This window comes from Oryza glaberrima, chromosome 2 (genome assembly GCF_000147395.1).
Source record: "Oryza glaberrima chromosome 2, OglaRS2, whole genome shotgun sequence".
Lineage (NCBI taxonomy): Eukaryota > Viridiplantae > Streptophyta > Magnoliopsida > Poales > Poaceae > Oryza > Oryza glaberrima.
In genome coordinates, this window is record NC_068327.1 from 10,307,410 (window position 1) to 10,332,711 (window position 25,302).

The 25,302-nt window shown below is 43.2% G+C and overlaps 1 protein-coding gene and 3 long non-coding RNA genes across 7 annotated transcripts; 1 reads left to right on the plus strand and 3 right to left on the minus strand.

The window, feature by feature from the left end:
- Positions 1-522: 522 nt before the first annotated feature.
- On the minus strand, positions 523-4,055 carry LOC127764122 (uncharacterized). Its single transcript, XR_008015809.1, has 3 exons — positions 3,809-4,055; positions 2,694-2,804; positions 523-2,513 (listed from the first exon to the last, which is right to left on the minus strand). It is a non-coding gene; the product is annotated as an uncharacterized LOC127764122 (long non-coding RNA).
- Positions 4,056-5,470: 1,415 nt separating this feature from the next.
- LOC127764121 (putative disease resistance protein RGA1) lies at positions 5,471-19,371 on the plus strand. 2 transcript variants are annotated; one of them, XR_008015808.1, is made up of 8 exons: positions 5,471-5,764; positions 6,024-6,158; positions 10,798-11,071; positions 11,168-11,307; positions 11,380-11,453; positions 11,543-11,668; positions 11,830-11,931; positions 14,779-14,900. XR_008015808.1 is itself a non-coding variant. In XM_052288954.1 (4 exons), the coding sequence occupies exons 3-4, from the start codon at positions 15,844-15,846 to the stop codon at positions 19,369-19,371; spliced, it is 2,958 nt and encodes a 985-aa protein (XP_052144914.1). In that variant the 5' UTR covers positions 5,471-5,764; positions 6,024-6,158; positions 15,824-15,843. The 2 variants fall into 2 exon arrangements, 1 of the variants encoding a protein (XP_052144914.1); XM_052288954.1 differs by lacking the exons at positions 10,798-11,071; positions 11,168-11,307; positions 11,380-11,453; ... (1 more) ...; positions 11,830-11,931; positions 14,779-14,900 and adding exons at positions 15,824-18,260; positions 18,831-19,371.
- LOC127764125 (uncharacterized) lies at positions 14,356-18,093 on the minus strand. The gene is made up of 3 exons (XR_008015814.1): positions 17,976-18,093; positions 17,755-17,808; positions 14,356-15,202 (listed from the first exon to the last, which is right to left on the minus strand). It is a non-coding gene; the product is annotated as an uncharacterized LOC127764125 (long non-coding RNA).
- Positions 18,790-21,528, minus strand: LOC127764123 (uncharacterized). Of its 3 annotated transcripts, XR_008015812.1 has the most exons (4): positions 21,141-21,521; positions 20,613-20,725; positions 19,067-19,644; positions 18,790-18,928 (listed from the first exon to the last, which is right to left on the minus strand). It is a non-coding gene; the product is annotated as an uncharacterized LOC127764123 (long non-coding RNA). The 3 variants fall into 3 exon arrangements; XR_008015810.1 differs by having other exon boundaries at positions 19,067-20,725; positions 21,141-21,527; XR_008015811.1 differs by having other exon boundaries at positions 18,801-18,931; positions 19,067-20,725; positions 21,141-21,528.
- Between the last annotated feature and the right edge of the window lie 3,774 nt (positions 21,529-25,302).

Here is a 25,302-nt window from a genome sequence, read left to right on the forward strand (position 1 = left end):
CACAAGAAAAAGTAATGGAAAAAAATCAGCGACAATAATCAAGGCAAGCAGTTTCTTTTAAGAAAAATGATTATGTGATCAGTAATACCATTACTGTGGTATGTGGATGTGGTTGCGCTTGCATCTCTACAGGTTGTGCAGTGATTGGGCTGGGACATCGTTGCGCACTACTACAAAAAATACCCATTAGTGCCGGTTCTTAAGGCCTAACAGGTGTCGGTTTCGGGCCCGACACCTTTTGGTCGGCACCAGTGATCAAAGTTATTGGTGCCGGTTCCAGAACCGGCACCTATAATATTATAGGTGCCGGTTATACACCAAGAACCGACACCTATATTGATTGTAGGTGCCGGTTGTAATCTAGAACCGACACCTATTTATTATAACCGGCACCTATAATATTATAGGTGCCGGTTATACACCAAGAACCGACACCTATATTTATTATAGGTGCCGGTTGTACCCTAGAACCGACACCTATATTGATTATAGGTATCGGTTTTTTTATAAGAATCGGCACCTATAATTCTAAAAGCCATAAAAAATATATTGTGAAATACAACATCCTGAAACACAGAAATCACAAAAATTACACAATATTATATTCGCAGATTCACATATGCATTCACACAAATATGGACATTCACATATGCATTCGCAGATTCACATATGCATTCACACAAATATAGACGTTCACATATGCATTCGTATATGCATCCACACAAATCACAGAATATTACATTCACATATGCACATCCACATCCTCCACATCCACATCATCCACAGAAATACAATATGGAACAAAAATGACACAATAATATTTGCATCGTCCACCAAAATCACAGAATATTACATTCACATCTTGCACATCCACATCATTCACATTTCCAAGAAGTCTCATTTTAAAATCCCACAACAATTCGTATCATTCACATCTTCTTCCGGTGACATTTTCTAAAGATTGATGATTAAATAACAAAAACGATAAAACTTCATTTACAGTAGATATGTTATTGCTAAAAATTGAAAAGAGAAGGATAAACACGCGGCAAAAGTGAAGGATAAACACATGGCAATAGCAAAAGTAAATGCAGAGTTAGAAACTGTAGCATTCAGTACCTAGTGTTGTAGTAATTACATAGGCTAAATGTAGAGTAGAACTAAAATTTTGTTGTTAATTAACAGGTTAAGGTTAAGGTGCCCTCAGGCCTCATGGACACACCAGAGGACCAATAACATGGTGACCATGAGCTGTTTGCTTGGCTTTCAGCTTCAGAACTCAAAAGGGAAAATATTAAAGTGAACAGGATTATTTTGACAAAAGTGTTACTGATTTCCAGCCATTTTTGAACCATCAGTGCAGATATGTCATATTAGTCTCTAATTAATCCTCCCGGTTGAATTTATTAAACTAAAGAGTTGTGATATTTGTATACTCCATAGTTCTGATTTGCAGGGTCAATGCCAGCATTGGTGAAGTTGACACTGAAGAAGAATGAGAAGATGAAGAAGATTTGTAATTTTCAGTGACTTGTATCTGTATTTGTAGAAAGGAATTTTCCTTGAGAGGAGGATTATCTATTATTAGTACGAGTATATTGTAGGGTTGGCCAGCTGAGTGAGCTCTGCTGTTTGAAGAGAAGCTCCAAAAGGCAGAAGAAGAAAAAGAAGCTGGTAGTGGAATGTCAAGGGCAAATAAGGATCACACTACTGTTCTTTATTAACCCTATATGTTTTCCCGGCTACAGTCTGGGAAGGCAAAGATAGGAGGTGATGGGATTTTCTGAGTTTGAGACTTACCAGGTCAGCTCTACCATAATCTAACAACTGTACATCCATGCATTTATGTCAGCAGTCAGCACTACCATCGAAAATGGTGGCAAACAGTACATGAAACAAACTAAGTAGGTAGGCTGTCAATAATTTTTTTCAGAGAGGTTGCTCACCAAGTGACTGCATGCAGATGTGTAATCAACCAGAGAACTAGGTTAATTAGTACACACTATACACAGGAATAAAATTTGATCCAGAAATAAAAAAGCTTTTTATTGGAGCAAAAAAAACAATGTTAACCAAAAGTATTCCATTCCCAATGTATACCAAAAGCCATTCCCTATGGACAAAGATTGTGTGCAGCTATATAGTACATGGGCCCGGCCTGCACTACTACTCTAGCTGAATGAGACGTCTCCATATTATACACTACCAGAGAACTAGGTTAATTAGTACACACTATACACAGGTGGCTAAGGGAGATAATACGGCAACCTCAAAGTTGAAGACCTATACGTTATTATTCACAAATACTGCAGTGCCCTAATTGTTCCATATTTTTGTTGACAAGATAAACATTCTTTTCCAGTATTATGTGACAAGACACTAAGGTTTAATTAAGCGTGTAATCATCAGGCAAGATCGATCACCTTGTGTTGATGACAGAGTCGACCAGGAGGGGGGGGGGGGGACAGCAGGAGGAGGACGGCATCGGCGCTGGCAAACAATTATCGTGATCCCTGTGAACATTATCACTGTGAATCAAAAAGCATAGAAATTTGTTGTAGGATACAATGATGATGCAAAAAAGCATAGAAATTACAATAAAAGGTGAAGGGACAGAAATTACAAATATTGGTTCCTCCTCAGTACATGTCCTAAAGCCAAAAAGAGCCAAATCATTTCCCCAGATCTTTTACCTGTTGATATCAGCGATCAACGGAGTTGCATAAATGCTGGAACTAACTTCAGTCTGCCATCTCAGCTCTACATGTTTTGGACACTTGGTCTTCAATAAAGCATCTTCATCACTGCAGAGAATATATAATTAGTACTCATTTTTATCACTTGGTTTAAAACTCATTTTTATCTAAAGAGAGGATATATGATCAAATCTATTTCAAAGGACACTAAGATTAACTCTGAAGGGATAGCCACCGTGTTAGCTTCCAAGAAACTAGTGTGCAGGTGATACATGTTTCTAGTGTCTAAGCAGAGATTGATAGCAATCAGAAGCTGAGGTTGCAGTTCTTAAGCAGACGGTATGAAATTTAACATTAAACTGTTAGTGGCTATTAATGGAAAGGGTCCATGTTTCCTAACCTAGCTGACACTTGTATCATCCTGAAATTTTTTTTGTAGGCAATGGAAATAGGACAGGAGCTCCTGGAAACACAGAGAACAGAGGCTATGCTTGCAAAGGTAAGCTCTTTTCTCAGAACTTCTGGATTGTGCCCATTCTTACAGTAAATGGGTGAAAATAATGTGGACTTTAACCTCTCCACATTTCAGCTAAGAGATCTTGAGAATAACTTGCAAGAAAGGACAACACTTCAGGACACAAACATGATACAGGACACTTCAGCTCAGATTCTATTAACAAGAAACTCACCAACAATTCTTCCATTACAAGGACAACAACAATTCCAGCAACTAACCAACCCAAGACACACATACCCGAGATTTCCTCTAACCACTGTGTAACTGTCCCTAGATCTCTGCAACCTTGATTAGAGTGTGTCTCCATGATAATTATAGTGTGATTTTATAGTTTTCTCAGGTCGAACTGCATGCACTTGATTAATTAGGTGCTTATGGCTTGTTCTTTGAAAAGTCTACATGAAAAATATCATAACTAATGTACAGTACTTAGCTGAAACATTTACACTATTTAGCCAAAATTTTTGTGATTGAACTTATTTAGTAGTACAAAATTAGTGACAGGTAGAAGAGACTAATGTGATCCAAAATTAGTGACAGCTGCGGTCTAAAACACTATCAACCAAGATAATTATAGTAAAGAGGAGAGGGGAACCTCTTGGCGTCGATCCACGGCGGCGGCGGTGGAGGAGAGCCGAGGGCGCGGTGGCGGTGGAGGAGAGCCGAGGGAGAGCCGAGGGAGCGGCGGCGGGCGGTGGCGGTGGCGGCGGCAGTGGCGGCAGCGGTGGGGGCGGTAGGGGGAGGTAGGGTGGCGGGCGGTCTGGGCGGAGAGCAGAGGGAGCGGTGGCGGTGGGCGGTGGCGGTGGCGGCAAGTGGCGACGACGGCGATGGACGACGATGGCGACGACCGCGATTGTGAGGAGCGGGTGGGCGGATAAGGCTGGGGGAGTATATACTAGCCACATAGGTGTCGGTTTGTGTGGTAGAACCGATACCTACAGAGATAAAAGGTGCCGGCTTTTTATTAGAAAACCGGCACTTCCATAATATAGGTGTTGGTTTTTTTTTAAAAACCGACATATATATGTTTGCATCATATTGGCCGGCGAGGGAAATAGGTGCCGGTTTTGATGTTTGCATCATATAGGTGTTGGTTCGTTTAAATAACCGCCACCGTTCGTATAGGTGTGTTTTTGTCCACGACTGCCACCTATGCGATTTTCGGACCGTTGGCGGGAGTATTTTTAGTGCCGGTTTTTGATAAAAACCGGTACCAATGACCTTCCCAACAAAAACCGACACCTATTAATCGTTATAGGTGCCGGTTTTTCGCTACATTGACGGGGAAATGACTTATAGGTGTCGGTTGTTGGCTAACCAGCACCTTTGTGAACGACACCTATGGGTGTTTTTTAGTAGTGGCGGCAGATGCATCTTCCAAGAACATAGAACTTGCTCCTGCATCATGCAGTTGTGATGCCTCTCATGGAGGAATCATGCTGTTGTTTGGCATAGCACCAAGAGTTGGCGTCGATGCCGGTGCTTGATATGAGAGCTTAATTTACCAAGATGCTAATACATGTTTAGACGTGAGTTGTTTAGATGTTGGAGGTTTTGACGGGAGAACTGAGATAAATGGTGCCATAATTCTTTTTCCTGCCAGCAATTCTATCTATTTGGTGCCTAAAAATTGTTATTAAAGTTAATGACGTTCTTTCCAATTATTAAACGGAGGCATAACACCGTGCGTGAGACGAAGGCGCAAGGTGTGAAGGCCCACTAGAAAATACTAAACTAATAAACGATTGACATATGCAGGGAACTGGGATGAGAACATGGAATTGGAAGAAGCCGCATCCGTAAGGGAGAGAAGAGGGTGGGCTGGTCGGAAAGTGGAGAGGGTTTCATGTTCCCTCATTGAGGCTTACGGTTTCATCTAGCACTTGTTAGTAGGGATGAAAACGGTACGGAAACGGATGGAACCACTTTTATCGTTTTCGTTTTCATATTTTTTCGAAATCGGAATCGGAATTGAAATAACCCTGAATACGAAAACAAAATCGTATATTATCGAATACAAGAACGGAGCGAATATGAATCGGAGCAAATACGGTTGGATATTTATCGAAATATAAAAAACCCTTAAACTGAAGTTCTCAGATCAAGAAAAAATGTAGCTAAATATTATTTTTCTAAAACAATAAATCAAGATTTCTATATTTTATCGATTAATGGTTAAAAGCAGTGCACAACGGAAAGTCGGGTAGTCTAAAAAAAATGAAACTTAAGTCAGGTCGTTTCTTCGCGGAAGCTTCCTCGCGCCCACGCTGCGGCGCCTCTCCCCTTTACCTTGCTTTTTCACATATCCCCTTTTACCTTGCTAACTTGGAGCGCCCCCGTAGGCAACCCTAGTCAGGTCAGGTCGTTTCTTCGCGGAAGCTTTCTCGCGCTTTCTTCTCTTCCTCACATATATTGGCTAGCTTGGAGCGCCCACGTCGCGGTTGCCTACGAGCGACAAAGAATAATAAGAGCATCCACTCCAAGCAAGAAGATACTCCAGTCCAGATCGATAGTATTGACTTGGCCGAACGATCGATCGTCTCCGGCCACGGTAAGATCGATTCTCCTCTATGCGATCAAGTCCTGATCCCTCTCTTGTGTGTAGATCGATACTCCTACTGAATTAATCTGAAGATACACTTGACTCAAGTGGAGTGGTAAGAGTTGTGTGGTTTTAACTTTGATCCAGTTCTCGTGTTCAATTCTCAACACGTTCATAATTTTTTCTTAAAAAATATTTGGAAAGACGTCTCTCCCTTTAAATCTGTTTCTTTTTAACTGATTAATCTGAAATGTTCGATGTGAAACAGGACTTGCTGGTCCTTGGTTAATCTGATCTTCACATGTGAGAGGCAGGACCGATTATTTTGTTGGCCGCCGGGGGCCTCGCCCAAGTTGATCAAAGCCAAATCTGGTCGCACTTTACACTCGATCTCCCCTCTACGGTATGTCTCCATATATTCACATGTACGCAATCATATAATTCATCCAATTCACATCTATACCTATATATCTCCATATCTACTACTTAAAAAATTAAAAACGTTTCCATCATCCGTGATAACGAAAAAAGGCGAAAAAACATAAAAAGAAAAAAAAAGGAAAGTCTGATTCAATGACGCTGAGTCCCATATATTTCTATTTCTAAAGCCACAATTGAAATTTGCCAACAAAATTTCCCAAATTCGAAGAACCCTAATTTCAGATAAGAACCCCAAGAGTCAAAATCCAAATCAATTAAGGTAAGGGTTCGGATTACATATACCGGATTTGAAGCCCCTAAGCTCACCGGAGCGGCACCACCGCACCTTCACCTCCTCGCAGTCGCATCGGGTTCCTCGTGCGCACACTATCCTAGAGCACCCCTCCACCGTCCCTTGCCGGAGATGGCAAGAGTAGGCTTGGTGCCTCCCCCCCCCCCCCACGCCCGCCACCGATGAGGTCCGGGCCGCTCGGCGCTCATTGCCGTTTGCGCGCCGCCCTCGGGTGTGCCCCCTAGCCGGCGAAGCAGGAGCCGCTCGACGGTCATCACCGCACGTGCGCGCTGGCCGGACCGCCTTCATTCCGCTCGCTCGTCACCGGAGAGAAAGGGGATCGGGAGAGAAGGATATGGGAGCTAGGGTTTTGTCCCTCTCTCTCGGTTGGCGCTTCATCTGACGCGGGGATGATCGGAGCCGTCCATCAGATAGGACGTCTCATATTTGCCCCGCGTCGGGCCGCCGCTGCTGATTACTCTGCTCAATGGGCCACGGAACTGCATCGGGCCATCGCCGCGAATGTGGGCCACGCTCAGCTTCTCGGCTTGTGGGCCGTTGAACTGACTCGGCTCGCACGAAGACGGGTTGGCCCAAGTTTGGGCTGGCTTTGGAAGACCTGGGCCAAAAGTTAAGAAAATCATTTATAAGCCTTTTTAGGCAAATAGAGTTGATGAAAAATTATTTTAGCCTCTAAATGAAATTATTTCTAAACCAGACATCGGCTTCAATTAATGGAAGGTGATTGTTTATAGGTTAAAACAATAAGGTCTTGAATTAGAACTTCAACATTGTGGTATTAGAGCTTAACTTTAGCCTACTCAATTCCTTATTCACATCATCTCGATGATTAGAAGCCATCAGTGCCATCTTGGTTCGACATGAACAATTTTGAGTCCAATAAGTTTAATATAATTTGTTTAGCTTCTTATCTTTACTGCTTAGTAAAGATTAGCTCATGTTCATGTTCAATTAAAGTTAATATGATTAAATTAGGGTTCATGATGCACTGCTCTCGAAGCCCGACTGCTCTCGGAGCCCATCGCAGCTTGTGCGCCCGCTTCATCGGACCGCCGACACCATGTCTTCGCATGGTGCCACCCTCAGGCGCGCCTCCCAGCCGGTGAAGCCATAGCCGCTTGCGTGCTCCACCTCGACGGACCGCCGTCACCACCGTCGCCACCATCCACTCTCTCGTGTCGCCGGAGTTTGGATCGGGGAGAGTAGGGGAGAAAAGGGATTAGGGTTAGGGTTTTCGCACCCCTCCCCCATTCGGCCGGCGATTTCATCGGCACGGGAGCGATCGGACAGCTCAGATCAGCCCCGCGTTGGGCCGCCAACACTGCTAGACCATGCAATCTTTGGGCCGCGCTTAGTTTGCCCTGCGTCGGGCCGTCGCCGATATATGGGCGTGCACGCTCGCCGTGCACCCACGCTAAATGGGTCGGTCCGATATTTTAGGCTTGTAGTTTTTCTCGTTGCAACGCACAGGCACTATTGCTATTCTTAAGTAATTAAAAAATTTGTAACTTTCCGTTCATCACATTGTTTTTTGTCCGTGTTTTTGTCCGTCAATGCGCTAATTCGGTTGAATCGGACTCGAGTTCGCTAGAGAGAAAAAGCAAGGGTTTGTCGGAGAGATAAACTCGAGTTCGAGCTTAATACGAGAGCGATTTCTACGGGATTTCCTTCAATTTCTTGAGGGGAAAGATGGAGTAGAAGATATAGAACAAAAGCCCTCAACTAATTTGAGATTATCTACACGGTTTTGGTTGAATCGGACGCGGGATTCGGGTGACGTCGGGTGTAGGCAGGGTTTTGGCTAGCTGGAGCTTGAAGATGCTACTGTAGTGACTGGGAAGTAAAATAGACTTATGCTGGGACATCATTTCCTAGGCTCGATAGGAGGGCGCAAAATGGACTTCAACGGAGAAAGGAAACATGCCAGAGACATATAATAGACTGATGGGAGGGAATATGAACTTTTGTATATTTGGCCCAAACCCAATTAAATATAATTGTTAAATGATGTTTGTATTATTAAAATTAGCAATTAAGCTCTTGAAATTCCAATAAAATTCCAAAGAGTGCAACTAATAATGGATAATTTAATAAAATTAAATTTAACCATATCATTTTATTTCTCACAGTTACTTTACTTGTAAATTGATTTAATTATACACCTACCTACTTAAAAATACCAAATATTTCAGGAAATTTGTATTTCAATTAATTACATATAATTAAAAGATTCGTAACAACGCACGGGCACTTTTCTGGTCTTTACACTTCTCGTTGCAACGCACGGGCACTTTTGCTAGTCTTAACTAATTAAAAGATTCGTAATTTTCCGTTCGTCACCCCTCTTTTCGTCCGTATTTTCATCCTTCCGTCCTATCCCAATCCGAATCTGATTTAGATTTTGTGAACGATGGAAAAAGTTGCAAAAAAAAATAAAGATGAGAGAAACCCAAACTTCAACAAGTCACCCCAAAACACCAAATACATTGTGTCCGCTGCCGCCGCTCGGGATTGGGTTGGGCACCGCCGCCGCTGCTCGGGTAGGGGAGGCGCCGCCACTCGCCGAGAGAGGGGGGAGGACGGCGGCGCCGCCGCTCGGGAGGAGAGGCACCGCCGCCGCTCGGGGGAAGGGCACCATTTCGAGAGAGAGCGAGAGAGGAGGGGTGGGAAAAGAATTCTAGGGTTAGGTTTTGGGTGCCCATTATTTATTTAGGATAGGATCAATCTGGACCATCCATTCGATCGGACGACTCCAGCTTCTCCCGCGTCGGGCCACCGGACTATTGGGCCGCTGCACTATTGGGTCGCCGAAGCGCGTGTCCTAGAAGGTCGATTGCAGGAGGACGCAAAATGGACTTCAATTGAGAAAGGAAACAGTCCAGACAAATAGAATAGACAAAAGGGAGGGCATATGGACTTTTCCATATTTGCCCCAAACCTAAAAGGGAGGATTTTGATTCTTTTTTCAATTAAATAATTGTTAAATGATGTTTGTATTATTAAAATTAGCAATTAAACTCTGGAAATTCCAATAAAATTTCAAAGAGCGTAACAAATCATGGAGAATTTAATAAAATTAAATTTAACCATGTCATTTTATTTCTCACACTTGCTTTACTTGTAAATTGATTTAATTATACACCTACCCACTTAAAAATACCAAATATTTCAGCAATTTTGTATTTTAATTAATTACATAATGTAATTTTTTTCTTAACTTTTCCTCAATTTTCTGGTCTTTACATTTCCCATTGCAACGCATGGACACTTTTGCTAGTATATATATCTTAACTAATTAAAAGATTCGTAATTTTCCAATCTTCACTTCAATTTTCGTTCGTCGCTTGCGTCGTCCGCAAGACGTGATAGCCAGGACTTGGCTTCCTTCGTTCCTCATCCAACTGGGCTTAGGTAGGGAAATCAGAGAGGGAAGTCCACCGCACGACCTTGCCGGGAAGAAGTAAGGAATTTGGGAAGAGGGAATAAATCATATTGAAATTTCCCCGAAATCTCCAAAATTAAGAACCCTAATTCGATTGTAAGACCCAATGCCCTAAATCACGAATCAAATCCAAACAAAATCATTAAATTTAAGCTTTGGGTTTCGAAAATTTACCGGCCTAAAACCTTGCCTTAAACCTCGGAGGCTCGCTAGGAGATAAACCCTCCTTTCTCTTGAAGATCCATTTACAACGAACAGGCTTCTTCTGTTTTGGCAAGTGCACAAGCTCCCATGTGCCATTCTTCTTAAGAGACCGCATCTCCTCCTGCATAGCTGAGATCCACTTCTCACGATCTCCAGAAACAACAGCTTTAGTGTATGTGGCTGGCTCAAGAGTATTCTCTACCTGTTCAGCACAACTAAAAGCATAATAAACCATATCACATTCCTCAATAAGGCGGACTGGAGCTCCACAACTCCTCTTTGTTCTGTGATGTGCAATAGGTTCATCTTGTGGCTGCAAAACAGGAGATGAGTGCTGAACAATATCATTAACATCATTACCAACAATTTCAGTTTCCTGATCATCCATGTGCTCCACCTGCACGCTAACATATTGCTGCTCCTCATCAGAACCACCTGGTATGACATCTGTGGGCAAGCTGTCATTAAACATAACAGATTCATTGAAAACAACACTCCTACTCATGAACATCTTATTAGTTTCAGGATTCCATAACTTATGTCCTTTTACTCCTGAACCATAACCAAGAAACAGACACTTAATAGCTCTAGGCTCTAATTTTCCATTATCAACATGAGCATAAGCAGTGCATCCAAAAACTCTCAACTGTGAATAATCAGCAGGCATACCAGACCATACCTCAATGGGAGTTTTCTTATTAAGTGGGATAGAAGGCGACCTGTTGATCAAGTAGCAGGCGGTGTTAGCAGCCTCTGCCCAAAAACGCTTGTTCATGCGAGCGTTGGACAGCATACAACGAGCCTTGGAGATGATGGTTCTGTTCATGCGCTCAGCCACACCATTCTGCTGTGGAGTGTACGGGATGGTGTGATGCCTAACGATACCTTCCTTCCTGCAGTAATCATCAAAAGCATCCGAACAAAATTCACCACCATTGTCAGTGCGAAGTACTTTTACCTCCTTTTTAGTTTGCCTTTCTATCATGACTTTCCACTCTTTAAAAGCAGCAAATGTATCATCTTTATGTTTCAGGAAATAAGGCCACACTTTTCTAGAGTAATCATCAATAATGGCAAGCATATAACGAGCACCACCAAGGGAGGGCTTACAAGAAGGCCCCCCACAAATCAGCGTGTACATAATCAAGTATACCTTTGGTGCGATGAACTGAGGTATTGAATTTTACCCTCTTATGCTTACCAAAAACACAGTGCTCACAAAACTTCATGTTACCCTGAGTGCAGCCATCCAGCAGGTTCCTCTTCATCAATTCTGCCATACCAAGTTCACTCATATGTCCAAGACGCATATGCCACAGGTTAGTCTTACTAGGTTCATCTTTAGAAACAACAGCAACGGTAATAGAACCATGTAATGTACTTCCTCTAAGAACATATAAGTTTGCAGAATTCATATCACCAATCATATAAACAAGAGAACCTTTCGATACCTTTACAACTCCACCTGAACCGGAGTATTTGTATCCTTCTGCATCAAGTGTGCTGAGAGATATGAGATTTCTCGCCATCCCTGGTATGTGTCTCACATCTTTCAGCGTGCATGTCATGCCATCATGTGTCTTGATCTGAACGGAGCCAATGCCCACGATCTCACATGGGTTATCATCTCCCATGCGCACAACATCTCCATTCTGCATAGACTTGTAAGAACTAAACCAATCTTTGTTAATGCAGATATGAAACAAACATGTAGTATCAAGTATCCATTCATCATGACTAGCAACACAACCAGCAAAAACGACAAGACAATCTCCTAAATCAGAGTTTTCAGCACTGGTAACAACAGAGGCCTTACCATCAGATTTCCTTTTCTCCTTATTCTGCAGCTTCCAACATTCTTCAATGAAGTGAATTTTCTTTTTGCAATACTTACAGAACTTTTTACCTCTGGACTTAGAACGACCTCTACTTTGGCTCTTGTCACGATCATTGCTGTCGTTGTAGGCTCTCTGCTCAGATCTGCCTCAGACCTGCAATGCTTCGCTCTTAGAGGACGACACATTAGACTGAACCATACCTTTCATCTTCTCCCTGTTTTGGAGCGCCTCATAAACTTCCGCTAGGGTTAGTTCATCACGGCTTAAAAGTATGGTGTCATGAAAATTTGCATATAAACTAGACAGTGAGCATAACAGTAAAAGACCTAAATCTTCATCATCAAATTGTACCTCCATCGACACTAGGTTGGTAACGATCTCCTTGAAGACCGATATGTGGTTCAACACAGAACCACTCTCCTGCAACTTGTGCGAGAACAACTTCATCTTGATATGCATCTTACTGGCTAGATCTTTAGACATGCAGATCGATTCCAGTTTGAGCCAAAGTTTTGCAGTAGTCTTTTCCTGCAACACTTCTTGCAAAATATCATTAGATAGATGAGGTTGGATCAGCGACAGAGCCTTACGATCTTTCCGCTTCTCCTCAGCGGTCCATTTAGTCAATTTCTTCTTCCCGAAGCTTTCTAGCGCCTCATCAAGATCCGAAGTTTGCGCCAGAACAGCCCGCATCTTGACTTGCCACAGCGAGAATCTCGTCTTGTAGTCTAGCAGCGGTAGATCATACTTCATCGACACCATCGCGAAACCCTAATGTGGAAAACAAGCTCTAATACCACTTGTTAGGAAACGATAAGCAAACAAACAATGAAGAACAATAGATCAATCACAGAAGACACGAGATTTAACGTGGAAAACTCTCCCAAAGCAGGAGAGAAAAAACCACGGGCGCCAGCCAGCAAAATATCTTCACTATATCTGAGGTGAGGTTACAACGCCGCACGGCGGCTTACAAGAGGTATATATATGGTGGAACCCTAAAAGGGATGACGCTCCGGCCCAAGCCTCCCGGCGACGGGCCTCCGCTCCACTACGGCAGAATATGGCCTTTATTAAGTGCAAATGAATTTGGATCACAACTCAACACCTTTCGCCTCCCTTGCGCACAAAACCTTGGTTCCTCTGGCTCCCAGAAAACCCTAACTTCCCCAATTCTTCTCTGGCCATCTCCGTCGTATCAATGGATCTTGGAGCCTCATCCATCGACACCGCCAGGATGAAGCTGCGGATGGAAGAGTCGCTGCCTGGCCACCAGGATCTGGAGCGATCGGAAGGAGGTACAGAAACCCAAACCCGCCCGAGGGCAAGTTGTGGTGTTAGAGGATTTTATTCGATGCGGTTTCCTACCTCCTCCTTCTGAATTTCTCCTCTTGATTGTAAATTTCTACGGCCTCCACCTTCACTTGAACCCTAACTCTATTGTTTTTTTGAGCATCTTTGCTCATCTTTGTGAGGCCTACATCGGTGTAGTGCCGTTCCTTGATCTCTTCCGCTATTTTTACAAGCTCCGATGGATATGATGGAGTCCAATAGGATCTCCAAATGCTGCGGGTTCCGTCTCCGAGATGGTATGAAGGCAGAATATATCCCATTCCAATGCTCCTCATCTCAGAGCTCGTGGAGGTCAAGGTGGCTCTATCTTCAGAAAGACAAACTTGACCTCGTACTTGTCGTTGCCGAGAACAAGCCCGAGTGGTCCCCTGACTCGACCTCAAAACATTCTTTGGCTCTATTCCTCTAAGCCTTTGTAGACATAATTAGCGATCTTTTAAAAGGGCGCTTTTATGGTATCTTTTAAAAGGTGCCGGTCTTTTAAAAGGAAACATAAAATACTATTGGTGCCGATCTTTTAAAAGGATGCTTTTACGGTATCTTTTGCTGCCAAATGTAGTAATGTGGCTTTTACGGTATCTTTTACAGTATCATTAAATCGGACCATCGGACCATTGATTTATATGGGTACTTTAGACTTTTCGTTAAATCAGATCAGTAATGTGGCATTTGACTTTTCTAAACCAATCATACAATGAGTATCTCTCGTCATTGTCCTCGCTGCATGTCATTACTGACGACTTGATCAGCCAGCGTCGTCGACAGGCTCGCTGCTATAGCGATCGCAAGCATCGATAACATCTCTACCCGTGGGCCGTGGAGCCAGATTTTGCTTCTGAGTATGAAAGAACGAATATAAATGCAACTGTGTTGTTTACCTGTTTAGGATAATCGATTGATTTACACTTGGCATGATTATGCAAATCTTGTGTTCCACCAAAGGAGGAGGAAAAAGAAATTAACAGGGCAGTGGCTGCCTGCGCATGCTTGGGTAGCATGGCCGAAGAAGGAAGAAAGAAGAAACATGCATGCATGCGTGTTGTAATTTGGATAATTATCTTTCAAACGAATAAGCAGCAATTAAATAACAAACAGATAAATCACTTTCATAAAATATATCAACTAATAAAACAAGAAATCGGGGAAAATATCCTCGTCGACATGCATGCACATGCTGTCCGGGAAAAATGGGAGGTAGAAACAGAAATTCGGTTGAGACGAAGATCCTGTATTTTTTCCAATTATACCCATCCACCAAATTTACTGTCACGCATAGTATCGTGTGTTTAATTCTGGTGCGTTAGATCCATCCACTTAAATTTGGTATCTTAAAAAGAATCCTTTTAAAAAGACCATCACCTTATAGTTATACTCCCTCCGTTTCACAATGTAAATCATTTTAGAATTTCTCATATTCATATTGATGTTTCCTCTGTGTGCCGCGGCCCTTCAGCATGGCCCCTCCGGCTCCGGTGCTTTTTTCTTTGGCACCGCCCCTCCCTCTCCAGCGCGCCCTTCCAGCTCCAATGCCTTCATCGAGGCCACCGGATCGACCCCTGCGCCACCTCCTTCGCCGCACCGGAGAGAAGAGGGATGGGGGAGCGGGGGGAGACGCGCAAGTTTAGAAGAAGGGAGGGGAAGGTGGAGCTTCAGACCGTCTGCACATACAACATTAAAAGCATTTGATTTCTGCACCTGCAAAATTATGCAACGCATGGAATCAAATTTGGGAAGCGAAGAGTTGCACCGGTAGATTGCAAGTCATGGAAAGATAGTATGTTCACCTTCTACTCACTCATAAGTTTGAGGAGTCAGCAAGTTGCGGCATTGAACCCATTACCCCTGCAGTCCAGTCTGAAAAGTGAACACCTGCTGCACTGCTTGTAAAGGCAAATATATGAAGAACATGATTAAAAGGCACATCAATTAATATGATGGCATGAGCTCACTTAACATGGCTATTCAGTGTATCTCTGTTCTCCTGGACAGAAATCATGGTGGTGTGTGGTCAGCACTTCTCTTAGGAACTTACCTAGAACTAATATTCAACTGAAGATGTAGATGGCACTGTATTGAACTTGAAAACCCTTAAGAGTGATTGAATTATATTGGGATCAAATTAAGGGGTGATTCAGAATGAATTTTTAGTGGTAGCAAATCAAGAGATGATTCATACAAAATGATGACACTGCAAAAAAACAAACATCATGACACCTTGCTATGAGCCTGAAAACCAAAGGCAGCATGCAAAAAGTTAATCATTTTTTCTGCAACAATCCTGTATTATGTCAAACTTCCCAAGCAACATCATCTTTATTTTAGCTGCTACAAGTAATATCAGGTAAGAATAAAAAGGAGAAATTAGAAAACATTAATTTTGTCTTAATAAAGCTATGTTCTGAAAATACATTCCGTACTTATAAATTCAGCACTAATTAATTTGGAATGGATATATACTTCAAGTGATAGTAAGTGTGTTCATTGTTTTCCCTCCATAGGACGAAAAAAAAAATCCAAAATGGACTTTTCGAAGATTGTGGGGGCTATTAATGGCATCAATGAGATTTCCACTTTATGTAAAATGGTCAAAGATATCATTAAATCTTGCTGGAGTGGCATACGGGAGCAGGAGCTGCAAGACAAAGTAATGAAGTTGGAGAATGACTTGGAACGTCTCAGAGATATTCTTCCTGCAATGTACAACCTCATTGATCGAGCGGAATGGACGATCCACAGAGACCATGTGCCAGAGCTTCTTCTGAAACTCAAGGATGCAGTTTATGATGCTGAGGACCTTCTTGATGAGTTGAAATGGCATGAACTGAAGGTGGCCATGGAGGACTCCGCAAACAAATCTCCTCTTATTGACTTCCTTGATAGTGTCATTCAAGGTAGTTTCAACAAAGTGAGTGGTACCTATGAAAAACTGAATAATGTTTCTAGTCTGCTGGAGAAGATGGGGTTACATGAAGTTACACAACACTTTGACAAATCCTTCAGGCCCGAGACTACCTCTTTCCTAACTGAAACAGAAATGTTTGGTCGTGACAATGAATTGGAGCAGGTGATGCAATCGCTTGGAGTACCTGCTAAAGGTAGCCGGGTCCTTTCCAAACGCAAGAAACCAAGCAGTGCAATTAATGCATTACCAAGCACATCAAAAACAAAACAACATAACGGTACACAAATGAGTGATGAATCAGGAATCACATGTATTCCTGTTCTGCCTATATATGGAATTGGGGGTGTTGGAAAGACCACTTTGGCCCAGCATATCTGCCACGATTCACGGGTCATGTCTCACTTTGACCCGATTATTTGGATTTGTGTTTCAGATGACTTTGATGTGAAGAGGTTAACTAAAGAAGCCATACAATCCTGTTCTACAAAAGAAGCTGATAATTTGGATTATCTTCAGCGTGCTCTTTCAGAAGAAGTGATGAACAAAAGGTTATTGATCATACTTGATGACATGTGGGGTGATGTCTTGAGGGAGAGTGGACACTGTTGGAAGAGGTTTTGTGCACCTTTGACGAATGCGCTACAAGGAAGTATGATGTTAGTCACCACTAGATCTCCAGATGTTGCTCGTGAGGTGCAAACAATGGAGCCCATCCGATTAGAAGGATTGCAGGATGATGTCTTTTGGGATTTCTTCAAATTATGTGCATTTGGATCTAAGAATTCTGAAAATTACCCAGAGTTAGTGCACATCGGTAAAAGCATAGTCCAAAAGTTGAAGGGTGTACCTTTGGCCGCCAAAACTCTAGGACGCCTATTAAGAACGAGCCTTGACACTGAATACTGGAATAGGATACTAAAAAGTGAACTATGGGAGCTGAAACAAAATAATACTGAAATTTTGCCAGCGCTTAGATTGAGCTACCTGTATTTACCAAGCCACTTGAAGAGATGCTTCTCATTCTGTGCTGTTTACCCAAAAGATCACAAATTCGAAGAGGATAATTTAGCTGAAATTTGGATTGCAGAAGGCTTTGTGCAACCTGAAGGTAACACTCCAATTCTAGATACTGGCAAACAGTACTTTGAAGACCTTGTAAACCGGTCTTTCTTTCAGAGTGTTGGTGGTAATAAATATGTAATCCATGATCTGTTGCATGACATGGCACAACTAGTTTCAAAGGATGACTGCTTCATTTTAAAAGACAAGGATGATTTTGAGAAGGTTCCTCAGAGTGTTCGTCATCTGTTCGTACTCCCTAGCATAGCCTTTGATTGTACTCAGTTGCTGAGCCTATGTAAGCACACAAAGTTGCGCACTCTACTGTGCTACAGGTCTTTACGGAAGCAAAGTCTAGCTTCTGTTATGGACCATTGGTGTAGTAAACTTCAGCATATGCGCGTGGTTTTGTGTGCCCACACAAAGGAGCTACCGAAGAGTATTGGGAAATTGAAGCATCTACGGTACCTGGAAATCTCCGGAGCTTGTCCTTTCAAAAGCCTTCCCTCGGAGTTATGTCACCTACATAATTTGCAGATTTTTTCAGCTCGAAAATGCAAATTAGAAAGCTTGCCCGGTGACTTCAGTAAGCTATGCAATTTACAGAGGTTCGAATCATGTGGATTTAACTGTCTCCCAAATGGAGAAAGTCATTTTGATGCATCCACTGGGCAGGGAGTCGGACTTACATTGATGAAGAACGTGAACCAAATTTGTGGAGGAGTGACGATAAATAATCTTGATGCAATAAGCAAGGATATTGCAGCAGAAAGTGCGATAAAGAACAAGAAAAATCTTGACAGACTGAACTTGAAATGGTCTTCTGTGAGATCGCAAGACCATAATGACATCGAGGTTCTTCAAGTCCTAATTCCTCCTACCAGTCTCAAGTGTCTGACCCTCAATGGTTATCTAGGTCAATCTCTTCCAAATTGGTTTCATCCTCATAATCTGCCAAGCTTAAAATCCCTTGAGTTTCATGATTGTCATAGACTTTGTAGCTTACCATTTTGTGGTATATCACCACCGTGCATCAACCTAAATGAGGCACCCGAGGTTCCAATTGAGAACGGTATGGGTAGCATTGGCGTATTCTCATCCCTGGTCGACCTAAAGATTGTGAAGTGCGGTTACTTACCAAACCTCGACAAATTTATACAACCAGCTTGTATACCGGCTATCAAGCGAATCACATTACAAAGATTAACATACACAAAGACAAAGGTATTGCCTCTACCAATTGGTAAATTTGATTGCCTCGAAGAATTGCACGTGACTGGTTACCAGATATTCAATGCTTCAGAAAGTCTGTCCATGCGCACTCTCAAGGAGCTCAAGCTATGGGATTCTGGGGACCTCCCATGCTTTTTTGAGTTCCCCTCCCTTACCAACATGTTCTTAGCCGTCTTGCCTGTAACGTCCATTCCACTACGAGTGTGGTGCAGTAACCTTCCAGCTCTACTTCGATTAAAAATTTATAGCTGTGCGAACCTTGAATTTATTGGGGAATCAGTCTTCACTGGCAATCGTCCTCAAAGAGACAGTTGCAGCACTACAACATTCGCATCCCTTACTTCCCTAGAAATTTGTGGCTGCGAAAAGCTGACAAGCATTGATGACCTCGTAACGCCTGAGTATCTTCCTGCTATTGAGAAAATTGATGTTAGCTCTTGTGTCAAGCTATCGTCCCTACCAGGTGAAAGATTTGGGAATTTCTCAGCTCTAAAGCATCTGGAAATTTTTAATTGTGGAAAACTCAAATGGAAGGGACTTGTTTTACCATCGACCCTCCAAAGCCTCTGCTTAAGTAATTGTGGGGATATCTCTCCCTGGGTTCCCAGTTGCCTGGAGAACCTTGCCTCCTTGGTGCGCCTGGTGATTAACTCTTGCCAACATGTACAATACATTCCCAGTTCACTATGGAGCAGCAATCTCTCATCACTCCAGGATTTGCGTATTTTCAATTGTGGTGACCTTGTATCAATTGGTGGAGCAGATGCAATTGTGAAAATAAACAAGGTGAAGATAGAATACTGTCCAAAGTTGCAGGAAATAGAGCAACCAATGAGCAGAGGTGGCCTGTAGATTTCATGATATGTATGTGATATGAAAGTTAAAGGATTCAGTCTCTGAGTCTTTATGGTATGTATGTGATAAATCCGAAAATTTCCCTTCCAGCTCTTACCAAGATTTTCTTTTTCTACCTGACCTAGAAGAAACCATTGTGTCCTGAACTAGTTTGCATCCTATATGAGTATATATCATCATCAGCTACCTGCACAAGCACAACTTTCTGTACATACTGTTTCCATTAATTAGTTGCTTCCAAACCTTAGCCGGTTACAGTACATCCTTAACCTGTAGTAATTACATATGCTTTAGACAGTTTAAAATTTAATAAGCAAAAGAACTTGTATCCTGACATAGATTAAAATTTAAACAGCAAATAAGACTTACTTACACTCTACCCAACTGCTGCCAGAATATATTGTGAAGTTTAAAACATTCTATTTTTTTCTATTGAGTGCACTGTACTGATTAAAGTTATCTTTTTAATAATGGAGGATGGAGCAACTGGCGAGATGGAGCTAATAGATGCATGACTGTTGGAGAGCTACCGGCACTTCTATAGCAGAATCTCGCCATCCATATTTTCTTATACTCTGTTGTCCTGTTTCCGCATAAGATGACTTCTTCTTATCAAGAAATTTACTGGGCAGGCATAATGCGTCTGAAAGGTATTGCACTTGATTATGCGACAAGTGTGTTGGAAATTCCTGTTTTTGTGCCAAATAAGTGGGGAGAGAGATACATACCATGAGAACCTCTCTGTTAAGATGTGTGCATGATTTGATTGTGCTCAAAAGGTTGTATAAATTACAATTTCATTTGTGATGTTTTTGGATGCGATCTTGTTAAGCTCATACTAGAACCTTCGAGTGACAATATATGCTCTATGTTTTTTTTTTGGTAGTAAAAGCGTATGATCTGTGTCATTTTGCTGTGCTCCTTTGCCTTTTTTTTTCTACACGTTAGTTATTCACCTTTCAGTATATCAGTTTGACTAATAAGTGAATGGTCCCTAAATTCTATGGGATGTACTTGGGTAAGGTGTTCTTGGGTGCATTCTTAGCTTCCTTTGGCTCCAAAGGAACATATAGCAAACTTGTCAAAAACACATTGAAATTCTAGGAGCATATATACATACGTGCATGTGGATCCACTGGATTTGGTATAAACTCCACCTGGTGGATCTCAACACATGGAGACTGTTGTTTTCTTTATGGCTGACGTTTGATGATAAAAAAACTAATGAGAATGCTCACATTTATTTATGGATGATATGGAGCCACTTCAGAACGGACTAAGCTGGAATGTGTTGGCAGCTTATCACTAATAGTATCGACTTGTGCTCCTTCATGAACCTTAAATTAAGCATCTGCAGAATCCACCAAACGAACACCCGATAAGCACAACGGAAATGTGGAAAGGAACAAATAGCTTTCCAAGATAAGCATTAATTCGTACCAATTTTATTGCTTGTTCATGTTTTTTTCCCCTTAATCAGTTGTAACATATGCAATGGAAGATTTCAGGTGTATTGATAACAGAACATGATTGAGCATTTGATCCTTAAGTCGCACAAAATATTATATTTCCACCAGATTCGCATCGCATTTGACATTTAACATATGCGTGCACAATCAAACTAAATGATTCCACAATCACGTCCGTCTCTTCAAAAGGAGACTAGATGCGGATTTTCACTTCAGTTTTTTCGCAACTACTCCATTATTACACACCCTATAACTACAAGGTTACAACGAGAGTTTAATTAACCATGGGGCACGCACCTTACGGCCATGTCGAACCCAACGGCGGCGGGGCCGCTGCCGACGACGGCGGCGTGGAGCGGCTCGATCGAGCGAGCGCGTGGCGGCGTAGGGCAGAGGAGGAGGAGGAGAAGCCTCTCGGTCGGTCGCGAGAACAGCAGCAGCAGCAGCAGCCTCCTCACCGTCTCGGAAACGCAGTCAGAGTTGGCACGGCGGCGGCGGCGAAGTACAGCAGCGGGGAGAGACGGCCGCGGCCGGGGATGGGGATTTCGGGGAGACACAGACACTCCACAAAGTGGGGTACCCTGAAATTATGTCAGGCCACCAACATTCCCTCTGTACAGCGACAGCCGCACCCAAATTCTAATTTTCAAAATTTATAATTTTACAAATTTTAAAGTTGATTTTGATTTTTTTTTCATCAAATTTTATTTTTTATATTAAGATTTAATCGTCAGGAACGACCTATATACAAATTTTACCTATAAATTATTATTATTTTCATAATACGTCGTATTATCGGCATTTGGATGAAAATAAGGGAATCCCATACCTTAACAGACCTCTCATCTACAAGCCTTGGATGAAAAAAAGTTTATACATGTCTCCAAAGTGAATGTTTCATGACGTAGGTGAGTCTAAATGTATATTCTGCACTGATTCGCTGTATACTGCTCTATGAGCCTTATGGGGTGGTGAGTTGTGAAAGTTCATTTCTCCATAAGAATTGGATGAAATTTTGTATTTTCATGGCCTGCTTTTCAAACTGTTAAACGGTATGTTTCGTGCGAAAACTTTCTATACGAAAGTTACTCTAAAAGATCATATTAATCTATTTTTCAAGTTCATAATAATTAAAACTCAATCAGCCATACGTTAATACAACCTCGTTTTACGTAAAAAAAACTTAATTTTCATTTTCATCTCAGGAGAAAAGAACACCACAAGGTGTTAGATGAAATGAGCAGTAATTAAAAAAAAACTATATTATCACCGTAAAGGCACATTGCTAACATGCACAAGATGCACGACTGATCAAGAAAAACAACGGGACCCGGAGCCGCAATATTTGGTTAATGAACCCAAAGTAGCAGGAAACGCGCACGCAGGCAAGGTGTTCGACGAAAGGAACACATAAGCAAAAGAAGACAAGTAGCGAACCTTGATGCCCGGGAACGACATGGCGAGCTCCTCCTCGGGGATGAGTACGGGCCACTTCTTTGTCTTCTCCCCGCCGCGGCGGAAGAGCTGCTCGGTGTCGAGGAGGCGTCCGCCGGTCGAGGATCGGGTCCCCGCGCGGCGGCACCCTCGACTGGGAATAAGTTCACTGGCCGTCCCTCAACTTTACACAAGATTTTTTTTAATGTCCCTAAACTACAAAATCAGAAATGTGTACTCCTAAGCTATTTTAAAACCGTGCATAAAAGGTCCCAAGGCAGTAAAAAATATTAAAACCTCTAAACCCCTAAACTAGGACGCCACCTCAGCAAAAAGAAATTAAAAAAGCACGTGGGCCCACAGGGAGAGAAAATGTCTCTTTTCTTTTTCTCTTCTCTTCTCTCCTTGTTCTCTCCGGCGCAACTGCAGATGGGGGAGAGGCGGTCGGCGGAGAGCGTGGCGCCGGAGATGCGTGGCGGAACGACAAGGAGTGCGCATTGGCTATGGCGGCGGCGGCGTAGCAGAAGGAGTGGCCGAGAGCGTCGTCCAGGCACGGCTCCACGTCCATGGACGCCGACGCCGCCCGCGAGCACGTGCACGCGGTTAGCAGTCGTGATGTGCCTGGGGCAGAGTCCATGGCGCAGCCCACCGGAGTCGTCAGCGGTGCCATGGGGCAGAGTTGACGTGGCCCACCGGATCTGGCATGGTGAAGAGGAGCGGAGGCGATGGGTGGTGGGGCGGAGTCGGCAGCGTGGTGGTGCGGAGTCGACGGCGACGCGATGAGGCGGAGTCGGAGGCGGCGTGGTGGGGCGGAGTCGTCGTGGCGCGTAGGGCGGAGTCGGCAGCGCCGACGACCGGCGCCGCTGTCGGGCCGACGATGACCCCATCGACGATGAGGATGTGCGAACCACCTGCTCACGACACCGACGACGACCCCATCGATGGCGACGACACGCCGGACGGCTGGAATCCAACGACCCACCATTGCCGACGCGACAGTGCATCGGCGAGCAGCTCCTTCCGTCGCCGTCGCGCCGGCCGCCTATCTCCCCCTCTCCCGCCGCCCCCGCTCCATCGCTGGACGTCTCTCTCTCCCTCTCCCGCCGCCTCCGTGCCCGCTCCGCCGTCGGTCCCCTCTCTCCCCCTCTATCGCCACTGGCAGGCCGCCTCTCCCTCATCTGCAGCTGCGCCGGAGAGAACAAGGAGAGATGATAAGAGAAAAAGAGAAGAAAGGAGAGATGTGGGGCCCACACCGTTTTCTCTCACTTACATGTGGGCCCCACACATATATATTTTTTTTCTGACTAGGATGCCCAAATCAGTGAAACCACCCATATATATTGTCTTGGGATATTTTATGCACGATTTTACATAATTTAGGGATACATATTATCTTAAAAATCTCGGTGTAAAGTTGACACACGGCCGGTGAACTTATTCCCCTCGGCGGCGACGACGGACTCCTCGACGCGGTTGAAGTAGGTGACGATTCGGGTTGGGCTCGGATATGACGGGACGGCCCAAGTAAGTTAAGCAATCCGACGTTGGCCCAAGTCGCGAAGAAATAATCCGACGGTCCAAAAACCATCTACGTTTTGGATCCAACGACGCACAGGTCATCCCCCTCTCCCCATGAAAAGCCCTCACCGCCTCGCCTGATTGAGCCGCGAGTGCCGTCCCAACTCCCACCGGCAAATCGCGATCCTTGGCGGAGGAAGGAGCAGCACGTGCGCGGCGACGGCGTCACGGCGGCGGAGGATCGAGGAACCACTCGACGAACCGGTTTATCGCGAGATTCGTGTGAATAAAAGGTTGCCTTTCTCTGATGTGCTACTTCAATCTAGTCTTTACTCTTTAGCCTGTAGGGAGACAGTATTTAAGAAGAGAGAACTCTATTCCATTCCACTTTTAGTGAATAAAGTAGTACAAAATTATAATTCTCTTTTGTTATGCTATCTCCCAGAACTAAACTATTCCTCACACTTCATACCTCATATGAACCCCTTTGTTTCCCTCCGGTATGACAATCGTTCGGTCGTCGCTGCTCGATCTGTCTCCTGTAATTTGATCAGGAGCGGGCGTCTTCAGTTGTGAATTCAAGCCAAATATCGCATATTCAAGCCAAATGTGCCAAAAAAAAGTAAAAAAATATAATTGAAATGTAGCAACATATCTCACAACATCACAGCTTGCTTAAAACCAACATTTAAGTTTGAAGTTACAAAAGTTAGAACATAATCAATTAATCATTCGAATATCTTACAATAGATAGTAGGTAGAAAATTACAAAACACTACTTTTCTACTCCGAATCTTCACCCGAGCGCGCCGCCATCACACGAGCCCGCCGCCGGCATCGTGAGGGAGAGTGGACGGGAGAGAGGTTAGTGGGAGAGAGGCTTGTAAAATCTACTAAATCAAATAGAACAAATATCACATAAAATTAATATTCATACAAACAATTTTTCTTTGGAAAAAAAACTCGATGATCCGGAAAATGAAATGAAGAAAAAAAACTCTATTAGAATTAGAGGGAAAAAAGTAAGAAAGCAATATACCGGAATTTAGCATCTCTTAATTTTCACTGCTATTGTTCACCTCTGATCTCTCGTATGCATGTAACACAAGGTCACATCATGCATGATCATTCGATTCGATGCAAGGACACATGCTTGCTATCTCTCCTTCCCGCTCTTGCATGAAGAGTCCGACACGAATCAAACACGATTTGAGAATAATTGAGCATGCAAGGGACTCTAATCGGTCTGGTACAGATCGCACTGTGGCTCTATAAATAGAAATAGGAAGTTTTGTGTCTTTGGCTAGGCGAGAAGTTAGATTATATTTCTGATTTTATATTTCTGTGCTATCACATGTAACAAGACTTGGGCTTGATTGATGTTGCACGGAAGGGACGTCACGTGTTATGTTAGGTGGGACGACGAAAACAGGTATGCTAGGTGGGACGGTAGAAACACTACGAATCTTTTAAGTAGGTAAAGATAAAGATAGGGATGCGCTAAACT